The sequence below is a fragment of the Gracilinanus agilis genome, chromosome 4 (assembly GCF_016433145.1).
Source record: "Gracilinanus agilis isolate LMUSP501 chromosome 4, AgileGrace, whole genome shotgun sequence".
Taxonomy (NCBI): domain Eukaryota; kingdom Metazoa; phylum Chordata; class Mammalia; order Didelphimorphia; family Didelphidae; genus Gracilinanus; species Gracilinanus agilis.
In genome coordinates this window covers 476,155,808-476,173,907 of record NC_058133.1, presented here as the reverse complement: position 1 = coordinate 476,173,907, position 18,100 = coordinate 476,155,808, and the positions used below count along the sequence as shown (strand labels likewise).

At 43.4% G+C, this 18,100-nt stretch overlaps 2 protein-coding genes across 3 annotated transcripts; one reads left to right on the top strand and one right to left on the bottom strand.

Moving 5' to 3' along the window:
- Positions 1-1,512: 1,512 nt before the first annotated feature.
- On the bottom strand, positions 1,513-7,163 carry MLLT11 (MLLT11 transcription factor 7 cofactor). The gene is made up of 2 exons (XM_044676141.1): positions 7,076-7,163; positions 1,513-2,857 (listed from the first exon to the last, which is right to left on the bottom strand). The coding sequence occupies exon 2, from the start codon at positions 2,850-2,852 to the stop codon at positions 2,577-2,579; it is 276 nt and encodes a 91-aa protein (XP_044532076.1). The 5' UTR covers positions 2,853-2,857; positions 7,076-7,163; the 3' UTR covers positions 1,513-2,576.
- A 548-nt stretch (positions 7,164-7,711) lies between these two features.
- CDC42SE1 (CDC42 small effector 1) lies at positions 7,712-17,942 on the top strand. Of its 2 annotated transcripts, XM_044672674.1 has the most exons (5): positions 7,727-8,159; positions 13,936-14,259; positions 14,749-14,859; positions 15,288-15,376; positions 15,760-17,942. In XM_044672674.1, exons 2-4 carry the CDS (start codon positions 14,206-14,208, stop codon positions 15,360-15,362), a joined length of 240 nt encoding a protein of 79 aa, XP_044528609.1. In that variant the 5' UTR covers positions 7,727-8,159; positions 13,936-14,205; the 3' UTR covers positions 15,363-15,376; positions 15,760-17,942. The 2 variants fall into 2 exon arrangements, 1 of the variants encoding a protein (XP_044528609.1); XR_006506075.1 differs by lacking the exon at positions 15,760-17,942 and having other exon boundaries at positions 7,712-8,159; positions 14,746-15,363.
- The last annotated feature ends 158 nt before the right edge of the window (positions 17,943-18,100 follow it).

Sequence of the window (18,100 nt, the reverse complement as noted above, 5' to 3'; positions counted from 1 at the left end):
TCGCCTTCCAGTTCAATGGGGTGGGAAAAAGCGGGGCGCACGAAACCACCATAAAAGGGAACTGAAAAACGGAGGAGGGAAAAAGGTCCCAGAAAAGAAAGAATTACATTCCTTTGACCAACCCCCGGGAGGCAGAGTAAATTCGTGGGTCCAAGTTTATTTACCCGATTTCCGTTTATTTTTTTCCCTACCCAGTTTGCAACAAAGTAACAAGATCCAATCCTTGAGAAATAAAAGTAATACTCTCAAAAGTCGGATTGTTATTTATTGTTAAATCGTGTCTGTCTCTTCTTGGGTATCTATGGGGTTTTCTAGGCAAGGATCCAATTAGTGCTTTGCCATTCCCCAGTGGTCCAGAAGAGCCTTTTTGTCATGCAATCAGAGATTAAATGACTTGCCCAGGGTCAGACTGGTAGGAAGCAAATTTGAGGTCAAATTGGAACTCATCTATCGTGGTTTTAGGTCCAGTGCTCTTAACCATAGAGCTACAGCTGCCTCCTAGGCCTACAAAGGTTAAGTGACTTGCCCAAGTTCACACAGCTGGCAATGTCTGAGATGAATTTGAACTTGGATCTTCTTGACTGGAGGCCCAGTGCTCTTAACCATTGAACCACAGCTGCAGAGGCAGCTTATTGTAATTAAGTTATTACAACAGATATATTGATGATTTCACAATCTCCTTGAACATAGTATTGATATTAATGATAAATTTTGGTGCTTATAGATGGTTTATAGAGGGCTTAATGCCCCTCTCTTTTTTTGTATGTATGTATATACATACATATATATAAATATATAAATTTCCCCATTTGAAAGTGATATCTCCCTTCTTTGAATTCCTGTAGCACCTTTTTGGTAGCCTTAGGTAGCTTAATACACTGGGCCTCGTAAGCTAGCTTGTTTACTTAAATTAACATCTTGCTTTAACCAAAATATAAATGTATTGAGATCAAGAAGGGCAAACTTCACCTCCCTTCTCTTTCCACAGTGCTCCACAACACTTAGTCACTTGATAGTAATAACTGTTAAATGATAAATTTACATTCCCCTTGAGATGAGGAAATGAGGGGAGTAAATCAGTCACATGGAATAAAAAGTGAGAGACCCTAGTGCAGTGGATGTCACTTTAAAGCTTTGTGATGTGTCTCAATTTCTCTGGGCTTATTTCCTCATCTGTAAAATGAGAGGATCACACTAGATAACCTCTAACATTCCTTTTTACTCTTCATCTAATTAGGAGCTTTTTGTTCCTAAGCCCGAGTTGATAGGGAATGTATTAGGTTCAGAGGAAACTAATGGAAGAGAGGTACATGTTGGAGCAAACAAAATTACTTCTCTAAATTCTTGAGTTTTCATCATTTTCCTCATATACTTGGACTCTCACCTTTTTTTGCATAAAAGAGTGTTCATTTCTCTGCCTTCCAAAGATATAAACCTAAAACAAATAAAGTTGTAAAATTAGGAAACAAAAACCCCACTGTTTCCCTATGGAAAAAAAAGAGAATCATGAAGTTCAGGTATGGATTAATCAGCTTTATTAGATGTGTGAGGAAATGTCAGCTCAAATGGGCAGCAATGATGGGGAAAGGATGGAAAATTCTCAAAGATAGTGTGATAAAGAGTGTCAGGATGTGAAGAAGGTATCCATCAGCTCATTTTATGCCCTCAAGGTACTTGAACCATTTGAGACTACAGGGCTGGTAGAGTCTACAGGAGTTGAAGCTGGGGTCCATTGAGACTGTAGGTCACCAGATGGAGCTAAAGACAACAGGCTAAAGACTTGCTTTCCCAACCCTGTGGGACTGTCATAAAGTAACAGCTAAAAAGTTTGAGATTTTAGTGTGTTTTCTTAGTGAACTTTCTGTAGCCCTACCCATGACCTTCAATTAAGAACAAAGCTGAGAAAGAGAAATCTTGAAGAGAAAAGAAAATACTGTAGCTTCATTGAAGTTTCAATTTCTGAATTTGCTAAAGTGTTTTCACTTGTTCTTATTTTTCAACATATATTGCCTTTGGGTTTAAATCTTCACCCTTGACTTCTGTCTGTCTCTCTATGTGAAGAGACTTGGCTACTTTATTGTTTGAAACAGACTTCACCTTTTTATGGTGTACAATCCCAAATTTAAAAACCCAGAATTTTTAATGATTGTTGAGAAAGCCACCCTTACTAATTGACCTAGGAGTAGAGTCAAGAAAGGCTAATAGATTATAAAGCTGGTAACATTCGGTCAGAAATCAATTTGCTATACCTCTCACTACTGCTCTTTGGTTACAAGTAGGGGTTGGTTTGTGCCTGTCCCCCCAGTCAGACTTGTTTTGGAATTTGAGTACCTAGGACTTTTTGTTTGAATAACCATACCTCTTCCAAAATGATTTGAAGGACTTGGTAGGGAAGGGGCATAGGTAGGACGTGACACAGAGGGAAATAAATAATAATAAATAAATAGCCATTCCATGGCAGGTTTTAGCACCACCTCAACACAATGAAGCAAGGAGAGCAGGGCTAAAAAGTGTAGATAGGGAGGAAGGAAGGGGCCAAAGAAGAAAATACAGGAATAGTGATGAAGATTTTAGCCTTAAATCAAGTCTAACTCAAAGGAGTTGATGCTGGCAATAGGGGCTCTCCAGAAGTTGAAAGTGCTGAATTCATGGAGGGCATCGCTTTCAGGACCACTCTTCTGAGCAGCTCCACTTGGCTCATCCTTGGTCAGTTTCCCACTGCTGCTGCTTTGGGTCTTATAGATGGCCATGTCCAGCAAACCTAGGCCTTCCAACTCAGACAGGTCCAGTTCAGGGATGGGCATCCTCCAGAAGAGAAAGGAGCTATACTGGCTGCTCACAGGCTCCCTCATGGCTCCTTGGGAAGGAATCATCGATTAGTACCATATACTGCAGTATATCATATGCTCCTAGACGCCTCTGGCCCCTTTTCCTGCCCCTCCTCTGCTCAGAAACATGCAGTAACAGCTCTTATGCTCCACCCATCCATTCCAAGTTCCCTAGTATGCACTTTAATAATCCTCCCTTTCATCCTTTACCTTTCAATGCTGTCTGTTCTGAGTGAATTATCTGAGAATGGTTTCTATCACATCAACTTAATGCTACAGTCTGGTCTCTCTATCTACAAATTCTCTACTTTAAAAAAAATCTTTACCTTCTGTCTTAGAATCAATATTAAGTATGGATTCTAAGAATGAAAAGAAGTAAGGGCTAAGCAATGAGTGTTAAGTGATATTTCCAGGCTTACACAGCTGGGAAATGCCTGAGGTCACACTTGAACCTAGGTCCTTCCAACTCCAGGCCTGACTCTCCACTGAGCTACCTAGCTACCCCCAAACTCTCCACTTCTGACAGATTGGTATCACCATTATTCCTCACATTCCTTGCCTTGAACCTTTTGCTCATAATTTACTACTCCCTCCATCTTAACTTATCTACATCCTACCTTCTTTTAAACAAAAAAAAAAAACCAAAACATTTTATTCAGGAATTTTGAGAAGTTTTTAATATTTTATTTCCCAGTAATTCTTACTTTTCCCATAAGACCATCCTTTATCTCATAGCTAAGATTTAAGTAGTGTTTTAAGGTTTGCAAAGCACGTAATAAAATCACTCTACACATTATCTGAATTGATAACAAAAAGCCAAAAATTTAAGCAAAACTGTCCACTACAGTGATCTCCACTAGTAGATTAACATTCCGAATTGTTAGAGTGTAAGCTATTCTGTACCTGTCCTACCTGTCTTTCAAGGGTACTGGAATCACCCAAGATGCTACCCTACACTGTACTCTTCTGTGTACTCTTGTATCTATGATATATAACATAATACATTTGTAACTCTCAATTTTTTATTCTCTTGTTGTTTCACAGATAAATTTTTCTCATAATTAGATTGTAAAATCCGTGATGGTAGGAACCATGTTTTAGACAGCTTTCCTTATACAATGCTAGAAAATATTCAATGAATGATGATGGTTTGGATTAACCAATGCAGGCAAATAAACCTTTACTTTCTTCCTCTTGGATTCTTTGTGTGTTTGTTTTTAACAGATTATATACTCTTTCTTGAAAAGGTTTCTTTTCACTTCTCTACCACTCTGTTTCTTCTTCCTTTCTTTTTCCTTAGAGTCAACTCATTCAGGAAATCTTTAATTTTGAGTAGCTCCATACCTATTCTTCTAGTATTCCCCCTCCCAGAACCTATAAGAAACTGCTATATGAATATAGCAATATTGTGGAATATAATGTATAGAATTAGTTGCACTTCATAGGCCTCATGTCTTTAAAGTGTTTTTTAAAAAATCTATTTCCATTTAGTTCAGATTTTTTTCTAAACAAGATACAAATCTCTATTTTCTTCTAACAGATGTTCAGAGTTCTGCATACAAAGGTTAATCAATGCTGTTAACTGACTTTTCACTTTAAAGGGATGTACATTGGTACCCCATATCTGTCAGGCTACAGCTGATTTCTTAAATAGCTGGCCAGTTGTCCAGTTTTGCCTTCAGCTTTTCCGTAGTGCCATAAAGTTTTCCTTTTCCATGACTATAGCTAAAGGCAAATGAGTACAAATCCTAGGTAGAAGATTAAATGATTAAATGGAGTTCTCTCCAATCTGATTGAATTGTCATCACTTTCACTCCACTCCCTAGACTGATTCATCCCACCCACTCACTGCAGCTATACGGTACAAGCCATGATTTCTTTGTATGATCCTGGCAACCAAAGAGAGACTGGAGTGGAGATATTAAGTATGTACTGAAATGTATCAAAATGTACCAGGAGGGAAAAGAAGGCTCACCCCCCTCCCTGAGAATAAAGGCCCCCCAGGCTGTTGAAAATACTGCCCTGCAATAGTGGTATCTCTCATCACAACCATTCTGGGCCTATAACTCCTTGTCTTAGTCATATAGAGTGCAAAATTTTCCTTAAATAGTGTGAAATTTATAGAGTCTTTTAAAGGGAAAGACCTTTGCTGGAATAGGGTTATGGAGGTCTTGGATATAAAAAGACTGGAAGGGATTTTAAAATGTTAGCTAATCCTTGTTGCTGTTTCTCTTTTTAACCAGGCATGAACCCTAAAATAAACCCTACAAGCTGAGCATTAGTCAGCATGGAAGTTGCTTAGAAGAAAGGGAGGGTGAGGCAGGGAGGACTGGCAAAGCATGGGGAAAGTATGTGGGAAAGGTGAGGTCATCATCCTGGGATATTCTCTCTCTGCTCCACCTCAAAAATATTTGCAAAAATATATGTACATGTACAAAGAAAGATACTTTGCATATGTTTAATCCTGCAAAATCTTAGGGGTTAAGAGACCCTAAGAAATAAATCTAGAAGGCAAAACAGTGGTACCAGTAAATCGCCTTACCTGCAGCACATATTTTCCAAGTGTTGTATTACAATGCTTCTTTGAAGATAGGATTGATAGCTTATACTTTTCTTATATCTCCTACAAAACCTATTACGGTGCTAAGCTAATAAGCTCTTAATACTCATTGATTGGACTTTTAGGATTATGTAAACTCTCTCTATATGAATCCTATGTTAGTTATATCCTCTAAATTTGCAAGAACTATGTGATTTTTTTGACTATTAAAATATTGATACTGGGGAAAACATAAGTGAATGAAAAGCAAGAAATAGACCCTATGAGCTGACTCCATTTTCTATTCCTCTGATGTAAAGGCAACAGAAAAGTCCTTACATAACAGGCAAGGCAGGACATCTAATTTTTTTTTTTTGCAATTAAGTCAGGTAAAACATCTTTTTAAAAACATTTGCTTAGGATCAAAATCTAGATAAATCATTAACACAGAAGTTTATACAGAGATAGAAACCCATAAACAAAGATCTAAACAAATGGACAGCCATTTAAAACAGAAAAACAAACCAGTTCTACATATATAATTTATCTGAATGATGCTCAGAATGGCCTTCATAATGATGGTCTACATTTTAATTCCATGCAAAATTCCATTCTAAGCAAAATTTTGTAAGAGGTTTTCCTTACTCTACCAAACACCCTTGTATGCTAAGCACTGCCTGGACTCTGCTTGGATAGAAGTAATAGCCTTCATTTTCAATTATCTAGAATTTCAAGCAAAATCATATTTTGCCCTCAGTTATCTAGATAATTTTATGTGCTGATGCAGGCAATAATTATCAGACATACTGAGAGAAGAGATACATAAATGCAGAAATACAAAGATGAGACACACCCATTAGCAGCCACACAAAGACTGGACTCATCGAACCTTCTTCAGACCCTACGTGTATCCTATTTCATCTCACAGAATCTGTGATGATGTCACTCATGAAGGAAGAGTTATGAAAGCCCCTCCATGATAAATGCCCCATTCTGTCCTCAACCCTTTTCATTGAACCTACCTAATCTTTCCCTCCATTCCCCTAAAATGCAAACATAAAATCCCCCAGAAATGGGTTCAGGTTTTCTTCCTCTTGTGTACTGCATTGAATTAAAATAAGATTCCAGGACAGCTCCCCACCACAGATGATCTCCCCTTTCCTATTTCTGCCTTTTCTCTACAGAGAAAGGGTAAGGCAAGGGAAGATGGATGTCCAGAGGACTGGCCGCTATTCCTACACACCTTCCTCTATACATCTTTCCCGGGGGAAACACTGGTTACTTGGAGAGGGTAGACACATCAGAAAAAAATACTAAAAGGATTTTTTAAAGTGGAAAAAATAGAATATGATAGAGATTTATCAAAAGATTGAAAAATGAATATATCAGCATATAGAGATAAGATATATATTTAATGTAAATTGTAGGAAAAGAGAATATATATATGCACAAATAGCTAGAAAAAAGGTTTGGAAAGATTATTAAATATATCTCTCTATAGAGCTGAAAACTTATAGAGATATGGAAATAAATCCATGAACAAATAGATAGATAGATCCATCAGCTGATTTCTTGAAAATTCCCATTCTTTTGCCTTTCTGTCCTGTCCTCCCGGTGAACCTCCTGTCCAACCCAAGGTCCATCCCTGCAAAACAGGCTGCTTCTCTCTCTATTCCTCCTAATTACCTTTCCCCTCAGCTCCACTTACCAATCACCAATAGTTAGTGGGTGCCACGAATGTCTCAGGTTTGGGGGAAAAGAGAAGGTTGCAGTTGAAGCTTTGTCTGCCTTGCTTTCACGCCTCTCTCTCTCTGAGTGTGAGTCGCTCTCGCTGTCTATTCTGTCTCCCCCTGCAATGCAGCCCCTCCTAAAGGGGCGGAAGGACTCCCCCGCTCCCCTCCCCCTCCCTGCCTCAGCCTCTGACTCTGCTAATTCTCAATGATTCTAGGGCCTGTTCCCTTTAGGCGAAGAAAAAAAAGATAGGCCCGCTGGAAGTCCAGTCCTAATGTAAATTAACTCCCATTTCTCCCCAACAGCTGCTAGCTATTGGTGCAATGAGTAACCAGTTTCTTTGATTTATTTTTAGGTTTATAAGTTAAACTTTCCACATTGCAGCAAGAGATTAGAAGGGAAAAGGGGTGTCCCTGTCCCCCCCCCCCCAATTTCAAAGAACCCAGGTGTGAAATGGCTTTGAGAATGAGAGAAATCCCTCAGAATCCCCCTGTCCCACAAACCCCCACCTGGGAGGACCAAGCAAAAATAAACCTCTCTCTGTCCTTCTTAGGGATGGGCACAGACAAAGCTTGGGGAGAGGGAGGTGTGTGACCCAGGAAGTCTCTAAGGCCTGGCTGCAGAAAGGGCAGAAATGTTCCTTTTGACCTTCAGTGAAGAACAAACAAGCTAGGTGTGCCTGGGGGGGGAGGGGTCACCCCTTTTTCCTGTCCTGGGCAGGCAGGAGGGTGCAGAAGGAAGCCCACCTCTCAGGCTCTCCCAGGTTGCCACAGCCGGGTGGGCTGGCTCCCAGCCGGGCCCCCTCCTCTCTCAGCCATGCATTCCCCCATCTGTCCAGAGTGGGAGCTGCGGGCCGGGCTGGGGAAAAGGCGGATTTCGTAATCGAGTTGCTACCGTTTCCGCCATCAGCCAGCCCCACCTCTCTCCAGGCCCGCCCTCTGTTCCCCCACACCGCCTAGGAGAGAAAACCTTGAAGTCCCTGACGGGAGGACCCAGAGCTGGAGCCCAGAAGCCCCTCAACATCACCACCCCACGCACGTTTCAGTCCCCCGGAAAGGCAGGTCAGAGCGCCGGGGTCGGGCCTTCTCTGGTCTTTTGTCCACTCTGGAGGTGGGGGGGGGGGGGCAGGAGGGCCACCGGATGCTGGTAGAACCAGGCTGAGACTGGATGGATTCGAAGGGGCCGGGGCTGTGAGGGAGGAGGAAACCCGTTTACTTGGCTCCCCCCAAGAAGAGCCCTTCAAACCTAGGTCTAGTGGGTTCCTTGCAGGGAGAACAGCCGAAGGACCGGGGCAGGGTTCGCTGGGAACCTAGGTTGAAGAAGTGGGGGTGGGGAGGGCCTCCCCCCCCAGGCTAACTAATGCTGGGATTGGGGGGGGAGCAGATTGGGGGCAGGGGCCTGGGTGGGGGAGGCTCAGATAAGGCCCAGCGAGGTAAGGGAGCACCCACTGGAAAGGATGATGGTGGACTTCCGCCTACAAGTTCCAAACCACAGGCCAGAGAGAGGCTTACAGAAAAGAGAACCTTGAGGAGGACTTCTGGGAATGTGGGGGTCCGGGTCAGGAGGGGAGCAAAGGGGAGTTTGTGGGATTCCTTGTCTATCCGAGGGAGTCCCGCAGGAGGCCTGGGGTATGATGCCACCAACGACTCCCAGCCTAGATGCTGGGGGGAAAGAGAAGGGGAGAATCTGGCTTGCTTGAGTCTGTCACTTGACTGAAAATCCGGGGTCCTGTCCTCCCTTCCTTGGCCCTTCACCCCTTCCTCATCCTGGGGCCCTGCCAGGAAGAGGCCGAGGTGTCCTTCCCAGAGTTTCCCCTTTTCTCTCCCCCTTTTTCCTTTCTCTTTCTCTCCAGCTGCTTCTTGTGAAGGCTTGTCAGGCAGCGGGAGCAAGCCGGAGGCCGGGGGCTGGGAGGCAGCGGGACCGGGAAAACCGGTTTGGGGCCAGCGTAGGACCAGGGAACAGAGCACTCCTGCTTCCCTCTAGGATTCTTTGCCCATAAAACCCCAACCCCAGCAAGCCCCAGCTGTGGATCTCAAGGTCTGGGGGGATGAGAGGGCAAGATGTCCTCGAGCAGGCAGGCCACCCTGCCTTATTCCTTTCTGTGTCCCTGGAAGTCGGGGTGCCCAGGCTGCCCCCCCCCCCGAGTCCTCTTTGACCTTGAGCACCGCAGATTGCCTTTGCTCGACATTTCGCCGCTTCTCTTGGAGAACAAATGAGGAATTGGAGGTCTCCCGGACCATCTGGAAGTCCCCTCCTAGAATGGAGCCCCCTAGCCTCCTAGCGGGGTGCTCAGCCACTCCCCTTCTCACTATATGGATGGGAAATCTTAGAGACTCCGCCTCTGGAGCTCTCCAGCCTGAGGCTCCATTCTCTCCGGAGGCCCACCCTTTGCTCAATGCTTTAGCTGCTTGCTTCCTTTTCTGCTCTGATGTGGTTCCCCCCCATCTCCCCACTTTCACACAAGATGGCCACCTGGCTGGGGGGGGTGCGTAGAAAGAGGGGAGGGGAGACATAGGGTCAGGAGGTTTCTCTTTTGAACCTCCATGGCCTAAAGATTCTCAAGTCTCAGAGAACGGAATTTCCTGGTCACTCAGCATCATTCGTCCGTTGGTGCCAAGTCCCAAACACGCTCTCCCTCCCCCCAGCTCTGGCCAGGTCCTTGGAAGAAGGAACAGAAGGATCCTTGTTCCCTCGGCTGCCACCCCCTTTCCCCCCCCCCCTCCCCATCTACCTCTGTCCACTCAGCTTCCCGGGAGAGGCCAGTCTGAACATAGCCTGCCTTGGATGGGGGGGGGGGGGTGGTGTTTCCTCTGATTCTTCATTGTTTTCTCCATTTCCCCCTTGACCTCTTCCACCCACTGTTACCACTGAGACAAATCCTATGACCGAGTCCCCACCGCATCCCAGGTTCCCTCTCCCTCTCCTATCCCCAAACCCGCATTTGTCTGTCCTAGCTGATGTCCTTTGTCTGGTCCTTCAGCTTCTCTTTTCTTCTCCCTCGTGCCCCACTCACTTGCCTAGATGTTTATGTTCCCATTTGAGTTCTTGGTAGGGAGGAGTCTGAGGACTGCCAGGCTAAGGAGAAGGGAAGTCCCTTCGTAGAATAAAAAAAAAATACTCACAGAGGCATTAAGGTCCAAAAGTCCTTTTTTTCTAAACTTGTAAAATAGGTGGTGCATGTATTCTTATCCACATTTTACAGATCAGGAGATAGGCTTCATCAGATTAATCAATTTGCCCACATTTACACATCTAGGGAGCATGAAACCAGCTTCCAAACTGAGTGCTTCATATACCCAATCCATTTTATGGATGTATTCACCAAAATATATTGCCAATGATTTCAATTAGGCATTTATTAAGTACCGACTATGCCCAATTCAAACACTCATTGTATGACACAATGACTTGGGCACAGTCGGTACTTAATAAATTGAAATCATTGGCAATATATTTTGGTGAATACATCCATAAAATGGACTTAATTTAAAACACAGAGGCTCTCCTTCCTTCTTGGATCTAGATTAGAGCAATGACTTAAGAACAAATGAGATGTGACACCTCTTGCCTCTCTGCTCTCATCAGTCAGGGCATCCTTTATTCTAGGAATGTCTCCTTTCTCCTCATTCATCCCTTTGAAATCCACTTTGTCCTTACATCAGAGCTCTCCTGGGCCACTCAAATTCACCTTCTCTGCTAAGGAAAAGGGGGATAATAATACTTATATTCTGTATCTAAATGAGAAAAACACTTGGTAAACCTCCATTCATTACACAAATGTGAATTATTATCTGTCCTTTGTGCTTAACTCAATTTCATTCAGTAAGAATTTAGTAATCACCTATGTGCTCAATACTGCTTTTACAGGAGTAATAATTATAATTTGTAATTACAAGTAATAATTTACAGGCAGTAAATAGAAAAACGGAATAGTCCACGCCTTCAAGGAGTTTACTGGTGGTGGGGGGGACAGTATGTTACAGATAAGTAAATGAGAAATACATGCAGCAAAGAAAATACAAGATAATTTCGAGGCAGAGCTTGGGTATAGACCAACAACAAAGAAAAATCAAGAAAATTCTCACATAGCAAGTAGCACTTAGGATTTCAAGAGAAGGGGACAACAGATTGAGACAGGTGATAGAATAGAGCATACAGGGACCATGTTACCGTGTTACAAGGTTAGTTTGGCTGGGTAATAGAATCTGAAAAAGAGTCATATGACATCGGTCTCAATGGAAATATATGTGGAAGTCAGATTGCCTATGCCTCTTTCTCCTGCATATGGAAGTCAGATTGCGAAAGGCTTTGAATGCCAGACAAGAGTTCTTATTTTGTTCTAGAGGCAACAGGGAGACCCTGGAACACCTAGAGGTCAGTAGTGACTTAGTCACATCGAATTTTGTGACTTCCTTCTGGACAGAATCTATAGAATCTTGTGTACACATCAGAGATTACTTTGAGGACAAGTACTGTTCTTTTTCCATCTTTGTGTCTGCATTGCCTACCATAGTGCTTGGTACTTAATAGGCACTTAGAAATGCTTAGTGAATACAGGAATAAATGTCAAATTGCAATGTCCCACTCTCATGGGTACTGAAGATCTTTAATCACTTTAAACCACAATGAGTGTGTCTTTTAGTCTGCGTTTGGCCATTGAGGCTGCCTGACTGGATGAGATGGTGGTAGAGAAGAGCAGAATGGGTCAAGGCTGGAGAGATGCAAGGGTCTTGTGGGGAATGGTGCAGGATAGGGCACCTAGGTGACTCAGTGGATAGATAGAGCGCCAGACCTGGGTTCAAATGTGGCCTCAGACACTTCTTAGCCTTGGTAAATCACTGAAGACCAATTGCCTAGTCCTTGCCACTCTTCTGTCTTAGAAGAACTGATACTAAGACAGACAGGTAACTGTTTAAAAAAGAATAGGACATTACACAGTAGGAGATGGGAGGAAGGTTGAGTTAAAAAAAGCCTTTTTGGGAGAAGAGAAACACACATAGACAGTATACATGTAATTAATACCCAGATGTCGACATACTATCTATCTATACATGAAACATGAAACAAAATCAAGCAGGAATAGAATGCAGATACAAAATGTGGATACACACATACACATAAAATCCTGGACTATTTTTCAAAGTCAGGTAATGGAGGAATCATGTCAAACTGTCCCTGGAGAGAAGGACAAAAAGATTAATTTCTTTTTTTTTTCTTTTTAAAACCTCTACCTTCTCTCTTAGAATCAGTATTGGTTCCAAGGCAGAAGAGCAGTGAGGGTTTGGCAGTGGAGGTTAAGTTACTTGCCCAGGATCACATAGCTAGGAAGTATGTGAGGCCACATTTGAACCCAGGACTTCCTGTCTCCAAGCCCAGCTCTCTATCCACTGAGCCATTTAGCTGCCCCTATTTATTTCAATTTAAAGAACATTTATTATACCCATTATATTCAAGGCATAGGCTCTGGAATACAAAGATGAACCATAAAGTTTTCTTCCCTCAAGGAACTTGAAATCTAAATGAGGGGGATAGGGATAGAGCACTAACAGGGGCAAGTTAGTATGGCCCAAGATAGAAATTAATGGGACCAAGGAATACTCTGGCCTAAGTACTTGAGGAAGATCAATCAGGAGTGATCACTTTGATCTGAAAAAATCGGAGAAGATTTCATGAGGGCCATGACACTTGAGTCAGGCCTTCACGAGAAAGATTTCATTAGAAATGAGAAGGGAGTAAGTTCTAAGCCTCGAGATCGTTCTGCCCTAACGCAGGAAGATGAAAAGATACATAATGAGACTGGACAACAGCTAATTAATAGGCCTGTGTTGGACTGGAATGTAGAAGGCAAAAACAAAAACAAAAGTACATGAAATAAGACAAGAAAGATGGGTTAAAATCAGATTGTAGAGGGCCTTAACTCTCAAGGTGAACTTGTTTTTTATTCTCTGGGTAAGGCAGAAATACCTTAGTTGGGGAAAATGACAGATGAGCAAAGGCAATGCATTTGGGGAGAAGTCTTAATTTGTCAGCAAGGCTTCTCTAAAGTCTAATTGTGGTCTTTTTTTTTTTTTCCCTAGAGTCTAAGGCTCTGAGATAGAAAAGGCCTCATTTGTTTTTATAGAAATTTAAGTAATAGGGGTGAGGGGAAAGGGGTCGGGTTATGAGGAGAGACAAGACAGGACAAAAACCGTTGTTGGTAGGGAAGGAAGCTTGGGGTAGAGGCCCTGTTTGTGAGAAGAAACCACCATTTCCTCTTCACTTCTAAGCTATTATCTACCCCTCCCCTTCCGCCCCCACCTAAGAGAAAGAGAGCTGGAGCTTGCAACACCCCCCAACCTAGATTAGCTCTGTTCTCCTCCTCCCCATTGGTCCGGACCTCCTCCTACCTTTCTTCCCCGGGCCCTAAATCACCTCTCTCTCTAGCTGCCACTTGCTTCTTCCCTTCACCCTTGTAGGATTCCTTCCTTTCCATTGTTTTCACTCATTTACCTGAGGGCTAGGAAGAAGGTAGGCCCAAGAATAATGTTGGGATGTTGTGGGGCAGGGGCAGAAAGAGGTTGAGAAGATACTTTTTTTTTTTTAAACCCTTACTATAGAATCAATATTCTATATTGTAAGGGCTAGGCAGTAGGGTTTAAAGGACTTGCCCTGGGTCACACAGCTAGGAAGTATGAGAGGCCAGATTTGAATCCAGAACCTCCCACCTCTGAGCCTGGTTCTCAATCTACTGAGTCACCTAGCTGTCCCCTCACCCCCCAAGAAGATGCTTTTGGCATTGGGTAAGGGATCCTCAAGGAGAGAGTTATTTTTACTAACCTTGACTTCTTTTTCTTCCAGGTCTTCAAGTTTTGTGCAAGATATACCCTTCTGCCTCATTTGTTCTACACTCCTCTCTCCTTCCCATTCTCCCATGGTCTGAGGCACTATCTAGTTGAAATTCTTAGGATTCTACCTTCTCAAGTCCATCTGATTCATTCCAGTGGTTTGTCAATGCCCAGTGGAGAATAAGGAGAAAGAGGGGGTCTTCAAGGAAGGAGGACCAAGGGACCAGAACAGGAGCCCTCTGGGGCCTCGGGCAGGGGGACAAAACTGGAACCATCAGGGAACATGAGTGAGTTTTGGCACAAACTGGGCTGCTGTGTGGTGGAGAAACCCCAGCCGGTAAGTCAGATTTTCCTCTTCACCCTTCCTCATTCCACCCCTGTCACATAGAGGTAACGTACCTCATTCCCTGTGTCTTTTCTGCAAGGATGGTATCTTATAGGTGGCTAGCACATGATGCGAAGCTGAAAGATTAGCGGTCCCGATTTTCTCCCACTCTGCTCATCAATCCTGGGTGAACAGGGAGGGGGCAATGCTAGGCAGCTACTCCCATTGTTCCCTCATCAATCAGTGACTTCAGCTAATTCAGCATCTGCCCTCTGGAATCACTGTCCCAGGTTTCTTTCTTCCATATTACTGTTTGCCCAGGACCCGTTGCCTACTCAGTTCTTGTCTTTCCCCAGCACATTTATCTGCCCCTCTCTCCCTCCCTACCCACTCTCTGTGGTCTTGGGATCTTTCCTCTTTAGAAGATTCTAGGCTCTTGTCCCTCTTCCCCAGCTCTAGGCAACAGCCTTTATTCTTAATCCTTCCACCCTTTTCCAGCAGAAGAAGAAGAGAAGGCGGATTGACAGGACCATGATTGGAGAACCAATGAACTTTGTTCATCTAACACACATTGGCTCTGGAGAGATGGGGGCTGGAGATGGACTCTCCATGGTAAATAAGAGAAAAGAGGGAGGTTTGGAATGGGGGCCTAGGCTGGAACTGTTCCCTTGTGCTGAAGACTGAGGCTATTGCTTGGGGATTATGATAAAGAATCTCCAGAGCCTATCTCAAAAGTGTGATTTTGAAAGCCAAATAAAATGTGTACTAAAAAAATAAACAAATGAATAAATGAATGAATGGATGAATGGATGAATATATATATATATATATGAGGGACTAAGGCTGCATACAGGTAGAGGGGAAGGAGATGAGATCTGAGAAATGACTTCATAGTCAATGAGACCCAGGATCAATTAAATGGCAAGGGAAGCTTGGAATATCTCCCTTCCAGGTAAAACATGGAAAACTGTCTATGTGGGGAGTTGAGGCACAGAAGGGTTAATAGAGTGTCAGATATCTAAAATGCCTTTTCCTCACAGACAGGTGCCGTACAAGAGCAGATGAGATCCAAGGGAAACCGGGACAGACCATGGAGCAGCTCCAGGGGCTTATAGCTCTAAGGGAGATGGTGAGTGAGGGAAAAACAAACCCTGCCCCCATCACTCACTCTATCCTCTTGCTTTTCAGTCCTGATTTTTCTGGGCCAGGCTGGAAATTAATAGAAGAGAGGAACAAAAGTGAGGGAAGTCCCACAGTTAAAGAAGTCCAGCAGAGAGCTAGAGCAGTGATTAAAAGAAATATCTGCAAGTGACAGCAATATGGAGACTGAAAGAAGCAGAAATTCAGAAAGCAGAATATTCAGAGATGTATAGTTCTTCAATTCAGATATTCATTGAGCTCCACTAGGTTTAAAATAGCCACAATGACAGTTTTTCTTGAGTAGCCCCTTCTTCCTTGGGCCTTAATCAAGTACTTTAAGCCTGACAGAAATTCCACTCTTTTCCTACTCAGGTTTTGCCATCTTGGAGTTCCCAGTCCTGTGCTCAGCTAAGAAGAAATGCTGTCCTTTCCTGAACCAATGACCCCAGGATCTTCCCCTCTGTCTTCCCTACCTGTCAGTGTCTAGAAGGGCTTGGGAGACTGGACTCCCCACTCTACTACCCTGGTCAAGCCCCTCCTGGAGATGGGGTCAAGGCAGCAGGACTGACCAAATGACCACTGGCTAGCCAGATCTAGCCTTAGATACCCAACTGACCTGAGATAGGAGCCCTTATACCTTCTCCCACCCCTGGGAGGAACCAAGGGTAAAGTCTAGGTTCCTTAATGATGGTCTGGGCACTGGGCTGCTCTTTAACTTGGACCCCTAACTTTTTTTTTCTTCATGGGGTAGATGAGGTTGCATTGCCAAAGCTGAACCTGGCTTTGTTGATTGCTACCTACCTCCACATCCTCTCCAGCTCCCTTCCTGAAATGAAGAAAATTTCAGTCAAGGGACTGGGGAGGACACAACCACCTACTTCTCTCATTTTCCCTCTTTGGACTCCAACTCCTCAGCTCACAGCATTTCAGCATCTGTCTCTGAATACCTAGGTCTTCTAACAGACCTTTAACCCTGGTTTCTGTAGCATTAGTATCTCCCCACCAATTATCTCTTCTCCCCTCCACCCCCAACCTTTTTTTAATTAAAATGTTAATTTAAGACCAGTTCTGTTAATTACTCCCCATCTATGCTAGGAACCTTCACAATCCCCATTACGTCTACGTTGGAGTTGGGAATTGGGAGAAACCACCTATGTGCTAGACATTTTTCCCTCTGTCAAATCCTCAGGATCATTTACCTCCCCTGCTGGCACAGGTGAGGGAGAGAATGGAAAAGGAGGTGGGACCTGGGACTACAGAGGGAAGTTATACCTCAGGGAGGACCTCCTGACCATCCTGGGAGAGAGAGAGAGAGAGAGAGTGTGCTATCTTTGAATTTGTAGGGACAAAGCTCACTACAAATGTGGTTGGTTGGGAGCAGGGTTCTGTTTGGATTTTAAATCCTATTAGATTTGAGGTTTGAGGATGTGTTTTCTTTTTCCCAAGTGATTTTCTTCCTCAAGTTCTGGCCCATCTTAGAGTCTCTACAGCTGGGCTGTGGATAGACTTAGGATCCCTCGTAGCCAAGGTTAGCAAAAATTCTACACCTCTCCAAGCCATGCAACTTTATTTTACTATATATGTGTGTCTAATGTTTCTGTGATAGGTGTATGTTTGTGTGATAGTCATTCTTGCTAATTGGAAGAGGGTCCCATAGGGCTAAGACCTTAGTGGAGTACTGGGATGGGAAGGGTCAATGCAGTAACGAAAACTCCATATGTTTCTCTCATTTTGTGCAATACCAGACCCAGGTAAGGCTTGGGATGAATTCTGAGAAACCCCCTGCCTGACTAAAGGGGCCAGTGTTGTGTGAAAGAACAAAGTGATGGGTGTCTTGATACCTCCAATCATTCTCTGGTATTTCTGCTTTATTTCTTTTCTAAAAGGGTAGAGATGTACAAGACTGAGTAAGGCATTAGAAGCCAAACCTAACACCCTGCCCTCCACTCAACCAAGGGAGAGTAGGCAATGAGTTATCTTCAGTCACCCCCGGCAGGAAGGAGGCAGCACCAAGCGAAAAACTGAGATCAGGCTTTCTCCATCTTCTAAGTGCTTTGCCTCTGTATATATTCTGTCTAGAGGCCCTTGATTTTTTCAAAATTGCTATTCCTGCTTTTTTAAAGATCTCTTTAGATCTGTGGTGGATATGGCACAATAATTACCTAGCTCACACTTGGCTCATCTTTCTGGTTGTTTTGAGGACTAGCCTAGATTCCTATCTGGAAAGCTGAGTACAAACTAGGAATCTCTGCCTGAAAACTGAACTTGGTTATGGAAGGTGTGAGGTACTGTCTAGTCAGTTTGATCTGTGAACACTGTTGGGTTTTATCTCTAGTCTTGGGCCACACTCCTTTTTTTCTTTCCTTTTGAGCTCTCTTACCACTGGCCTTCCCTTTTATGGAACTCACTTGATGTTACTTATGCCTCCCCCATCACTTCTACCAACTTCCAAAAGTGATTGGGGTGGGTTTGAGAGTCTTAATTTATCAAAAAAACAAAAAACAAAAAAAAAACTGCCAGACTTTATTAAATACATTTTTTCAAATAAAAAAAAATTCTCCAGCAAAATGTTTCAGATGGATTTTTTAGGGGACTGGTCTATGGGGATGGGGAGTTGGGGAGGTGAGGGAATATTGTACCTGGGTGGGTGGGATTAGGAGGCTCTTGGTTTACATTGAGTATACTTAGGGGAGGGTAAGGAACAAGTCAAATT